This window comes from Mustela erminea, chromosome 1, assembly GCF_009829155.1.
Source record: "Mustela erminea isolate mMusErm1 chromosome 1, mMusErm1.Pri, whole genome shotgun sequence".
In the NCBI taxonomy this organism is placed as follows: Eukaryota; Metazoa; Chordata; class Mammalia; order Carnivora; family Mustelidae; genus Mustela; species Mustela erminea.
Window position 1 is genome coordinate 5,490,841 of NC_045614.1, and position 5,568 is coordinate 5,496,408.

Sequence of the window (5,568 nt, forward strand, 5' to 3'; positions counted from 1 at the left end):
TTTAGAGGCGAGGAAAGAGGTGCCAAGAGAACGAGTGGTTTGCCCAAGGTCACCAGCTGGACTCGCACCCGGGCCTGCAGCCAGCATGTCCCCCAGGAGCCGTCCGCTGTGAGGACTGCCAGCACAGATCTGGGGGTGGGACAGTCACGTGGGATTCAACACAGGCGGGGGCCGCGATGCACAGCCTATAATGAAACGTGACCGACAGGAACAGCATTCTGTCAAAGGTTTATTTAAAAACTGTAGAAAAGCACGGTCTGGGAGAAGCATCCAGGGATGGGTGCTTTACAAGGACTCAGAGGGACCCAGGCAGGCGTGGCCCAGGACGGGTGGCAAGAGGCTCTGGTAGGCGAGGTATTCCAACCGTGCTCTACAAACCCACTGCTTAGCGCTGACTCTGGCTCCTGGAGCAGGCAAGGGGGCTCGAAATAAGGTCAGCTCTCTCCTTCCAGCTGCCTGAGGAGCAGGATGTGGCAGGGGCGATAGGAGGTAGCCAGCCGCAGGCTCAGGCACAGGCACAGAGATTCGGCCCAAATGACAGGGAGGCTGGGGCACCCGGAGCCGCAGGGGGCCGTTGTGGTGAAGAAAGGTCCAGCCCATCTCGTGCTGGGCTAATCCTGGAGATGCTCGGGCTCATGGTCCTGCAGGGGGGATTGGAGAGACCGGCAGGTGACCGGGACTGGAGTGGAGCTGGGGGCCCTGCCGCCCTTGGTCATTTCCTTGCAGTACTTGCTGAAGCCCCCTAGGCTGGGTTAGGGTAGTAAACGGCCACCTGAGAGTCAGCCTGCAGGGCTGACACAGGGCCAGCCTCCTTGGTCCCGGAAGGGAGTCCCCTCACCCAATCTGCTGCTCAGGAGCCCTCATCCTGTGGCAGTGGTGATGGGTGGAGAGACAACCACATCATCAGAATCCTTACCTGCATTAGCTTTTGTCCGGAAGGAAGTTTCCCTCTTATTGATTCTGCCGGGCCTCCTAAACTTGGCTGGTGGGAGTTTGGAGTTTCCAGGGCCTGTCTTCCTACATCTAAAGGGGGGGCCTGTACCAGAGAGAAAGGAATAGATAAGAGTTCCGTCAGTGCTCTCTGAGCACCTGGATCCAGCCGAGCCTGAAACTGTTGGCTAGTCACTTGAGCTGATGAGCTTCCCATTTGCTTGAGTTTGCCATCTCTAGCAATGGAAAAAGTCTGGGCTGAAAGAGTTGTTCATTCACTCAGTCTCCACTCACCAGCAATCTGCCCTCTTTGGGGTGGTGACAGCTGTCAGCATGCTGGACTTTGATCCCCTCCTTTGGGGGTTCAGAAGCCAGGGGCCCACAGCAGGGAGGGGGAGGCCCCAGATGCTAGGCTTGGGTTTCACGCACCGTGAAAGTGTCTCTGGAGGTGTTTTGGGAAGGTCTTGTTCCCAGCATCCAGGAAGTCTGTCATCTTCTGCACCCAAGTGTCCCTCGGGTTCGCACACAGCACCTTGTTTTTCGGTAATAAGAATCTGTGGGGGTGGGAAAGCGGGTCCCCAGGTTAGGGTGGGAGCAGGGAGCAAAGTTGTGAATGAGCACCGCCCCCCCGCCGCCCCAGCCTCCTGTGAGCCCACGCACATCACGGCAGGCAGGTTGCAGCTCCCGCTCACTTCCTGGCGCCGGTAGCCCTGGGCAAGCTGGAGCCGTTGGGGCCGCACGCAGCGGTTGTAGTGCAGGCAGCAGTCCTCCGAGACACCTGCAAACACGGCCGGAGGCTCAGGTCGCTGTGCGCACGCGCACTGGGCAAGCACTGCCCCAGACGCACGCACCCCGAAAGAGACCACAGCCCTCCCAGCCCCGGTGATAAGGAGGCTAGCTCGGCTCACCTTTGACCCCTGATATGGGGAGTTGGTAGGAGTTGGAGGGGGTCCACAGTCCAGGGCTGGGATGGGCCCAGGACCACACAATGGGTGAGGGATCAAAGCTGTCTCTACTCCTGCTCTGGGGTAGAGAGCAAGGGATGCAAATGGTATGCTCCAAGGGGGGGCCAGGGGCCCCCATGCCCAGCCCAGTCCCTTCTAAAACGAAGGGTCTGGCCAGCTGCTCCTGAAGTCCCAGCTCCTGCTCCAGGCTGGCCCTCCCGCCTAGAGCTCTCTCAAATGCCTCTGCCTCTGTCCCCATCAGAGTGACCACTCAGTCAGCGGGCCAGAAACCAAGACGTCTCTGTTCGTTTACTGGTTGGTTGAAAAAAAGGCATCTCGAGTTCCTACTAGGTGCCGGATGTGTACAGAGCGGAATTGGACATGGGGCTCTCCCAGCCTGGGGACAGGGGGAGCCCAGAGGTCAGTTGTGCTGGGAGGTGGAGGAGCAGGGACCCGGAGCAGGGCGGGCTTGGGAGAGGAGGTGCTGGTGCCCGCAGGGCTGGGGAGGATGAGCAGGGGGACCTGATGAGACGGACAAGGAGAGGCCTTCAAAGCCCTGTGGGATCCATCCCTCCGCTGACCCCCGCCTCCAGGTGCCACACCTGGGTTCTGGCCACGTCCAGTAGGGAGGATGGGGGAGGAGGGCTTGAGTGGTCTCCCGCATCTCCAAACCGTGGCCCCAGAGGGCAACGGGCAGGGGTGCTGGAAGGACCCTGGCTTGCAGTACCAGGCAAGCCGGGGGCCATTCTGTCCCCAGAATCAAAGGGCCCCAGGATGGGCCTCTGATAGCAGGACAAGGAGAACGAAGCCCAGCCCCAGCCTGGGCAAAGGTAAGGTCTCCTGGAAGCAGGGCTAGGGCCTCTCAGGCCCAGTGAGGGGCAGGCGGGGCAGGGCGGGCAGGGAGGGTGGGGGTGGCTCTGGGGTTTTGACCAAGCCAGGGTCCCTGCTTAGCCAGTTACTGGGGCTCAGCTGCCTCCCCTGGGGCCCTGTCCTATGTCCTAGGGACGCAGGACACAGTGGCCGGGCTCTTGGTGGACACTGTATGTACCAAACCCTCAGATGCCTAATAGAGGGAGCAATGGGAAGGGACTCCCCATTAATAGCAGTAATGGTTAGCTGTGTTGCCACCGGGCACTGAAGAATTTTGCAAACATCAGCCCATTGGATTCTGGTGTCCTGTCTCTGCAGCGGGAATTCAGAGCCCCACTTTGCAGATGAGGAAACTGAGGCTCATGAAGACTGAGTAGTAACTCTCAGCCAGACTGCACAGGTAGCCTGTGGGGGAAGGGGGACACTCACTCCTGTAGGGTCCCATCGCTGCAGTGTGCCCCTGGCTATGCCACCCCTGCTCCTCACAGTCCCTGGGCTAGCTAGAGTCCCGGCAGGGAGGCCTTGGGTCACGAACCCCTGTGGACGCATCACAGGGGCTCTGGAAGGAGGGGCTGGGGGGCCTGCCCGCCCTGGGGAGGTTCACAAATGCCAGGAGTTCCTACATCCCTGGGGGGCAAGAGTTGTCCGGCAGAATTCAGGGTAGAGATGGAAGAGAGAGGCTTCTGGAGGAGGGGAGGGGCAAAGGGGGGAGGGCAGGAAGGATGGGTAGGGAGAGGAGGGCTTCCCAGGAGGCAGGGTGGGCATGGCCCAAGACATTACCTTGAGCGTGGATGGTAGACCAGGCACCCACCAAGCTGGCCACGAGGCAGAGCAGGAGCCGCGGGTTCATGGTGCAGACTGGGCTTCCTCCTCGGCTGTCTTGAGGAGTAAGGGGAGAGGTAGGGGTAATGAGGACCCAAAATGGACAGCAGCGGGCCCTGGGAGCACCCCCATCTCAAGTCTGACCCCCAGGGCCCTCTGCACAGGGGAGGGACCAGGAGTGCTGGTAGGGCCTGCGCTGGTCTCAGCCAAGATGGGGGGGGGGCAGGGTGCGGAGAGGGGTCGGGACTCACCAACACCTGCAGGGACCCAGGAGCTGTGCCTGCAGGAGTGTCTCCACGCTCTCCTGCCTGGCAGGCTACCGGGTATCAGCCTTTATAGCCGGGAGCCCCACCCTGCTGCCACAGGCCCTCCAGCCCCCCCCCGGCCCCCCTCCTCCTCTCTCACTCAGCCTCCGCCTCCACCTTGGGTTTCTCCCAGTTTCTCTTCCTAGCTCCTCTCTCCCATGTCAGGGTGCGCCTGGAGGGAGTTGGCTGTAGATACCTGGGGACACGAGGACCTACTTCAAAGAGCTGGCAGGAAACACTGCCTTTCTCAACTATGAGGATGTGAGACAGACAAGGGTTGGCTCCCTCGGGGGCTGGAGGCAGGACCACACAGATGGACAGACACAGCCTGCCCAGGCCCCTTGAAGGCTGGCTGCCTCGGGAGCCCCCGTGACTTCCTCCCCCATCTCAGCCAGCCCCTGCTTTCTCCCCCAAGGGACCCTTTCTTCTCCTTGCATTCCCTCTCCTGCTGGACCCCAGGGCGTACCTCGGCTTCCCACAGACGGGCTTCAGGCTGTCTAGAGCCTCTGCCTTGTTCCCTGCTCCCAAGCCACCTGTTCCCATGGGGCCCTGACTTCACCCCACTTTTTTCTCCTTCCCCACAATGGGGAGCCTTACAGTTCTGCAGAAATGCCCTGGTTTTGAGAGCAGGAAAATCCATAGAAGCAGAAAATAAAATCCGTCATTGCCATGGGCTGGGAGGGAAGAACAGGGGTTCGGTACTACGAGTATAGTAAGCACATGAACCTTACGCTTTCTCTTTTTAAAGATTTTATTTGATCTGTTTTAAAGTTTTATTTATCTGAGAGAGAGAGCAGGCACACGCTCAGCAGAGAGAGGGGCAGAGAGAGAGGGAGAAAGACTCCTCAAGCAGATTCCGGGCTGAGCCCAGAGCCCTGGCCAGTTGGAGCTGATTCCAAGACCCTGAGATGGTGACCTGAGCTGAAATCAAGAGTCAGACGCTTAGCTGACGGAGCTAGCCAGGCGCCCCTGCGACCTTCCCTTCCAGCGGTATGTGAATTTTCTCGAATATTATCTGGGGAAAATGTTATTAACAACCACCAGAACAAAGACATGCTCTAGTTTGGGAAGAAATGCCCGGATTCCCAGGTAACCACGGCGACACGAAGCAAAGCAAAAACCCATGCAGAAGGCCTCTTTTGCCTTCCCCTGGCTCGGCATGGCTCACCCGGTCAGAGGTGCAGCCGGTGGGAGTGGGCGGTTGCCGCGGGAGGGGGCCTCTGCAGAGACCTTGCAGCTGATCGCTTGTAACTTTTAAGTTTTTAATCCCCCGCATCCTTAACTGGAGACCACCCCAGGAATTTATCACTCTCGTACCCATTTCTCATCTCCCCGTCCCCCACCCCCAGCCCACGGGAGCCCCTTGGCAGGGACCCTTCAGGGGGGCTCCCCTGGATGCTAGCGAATTGCTTTGGGGGCGGGGCTTTGGCGCGGGGCGGGGCCTAGGCGTGGGGTGGAGCTTATGAGCCATGCCCCGCCCCGCTCTGGCGGGTGAGCCACAGCGGGGCCCCACGCCTAGCAGTCCCAAGGCAGTGGCTGTGGCCGCCCCCAGGGCCCGTGAGACTGCAGTTCCTCGACCTCCTGCTTTGGGTGGGGGAGGGGGGCGGGACGCGGCTCCGCGTGGCTGGGGGCGTAGGGACGCGGCGTGGCGGGCCGGCCAGCCTCTCTGCTCCAGTCTACTGCACCTGCTCGTCCCG

The 5,568-nt window shown here is 60.5% G+C and overlaps 1 protein-coding gene across 1 annotated transcript; it reads right to left on the reverse strand.

Annotated features, from left to right (window-relative positions):
- Positions 1–224: 224 nt before the first annotated feature.
- CCL25 (C-C motif chemokine ligand 25) lies at positions 225–3,860 on the reverse strand. The gene is made up of 6 exons (XM_032309089.1): positions 3,818–3,860; positions 3,525–3,619; positions 1,591–1,708; positions 1,360–1,484; positions 917–1,036; positions 225–641 (listed from the first exon to the last, which is right to left on the reverse strand). Exons 2-6 carry the CDS (start codon positions 3,592–3,594, stop codon positions 634–636), a joined length of 441 nt encoding a protein of 146 aa, XP_032164980.1. The 5' UTR covers positions 3,595–3,619; positions 3,818–3,860; the 3' UTR covers positions 225–633.
- Positions 3,861–5,568: the final 1,708 nt, after the last annotated feature.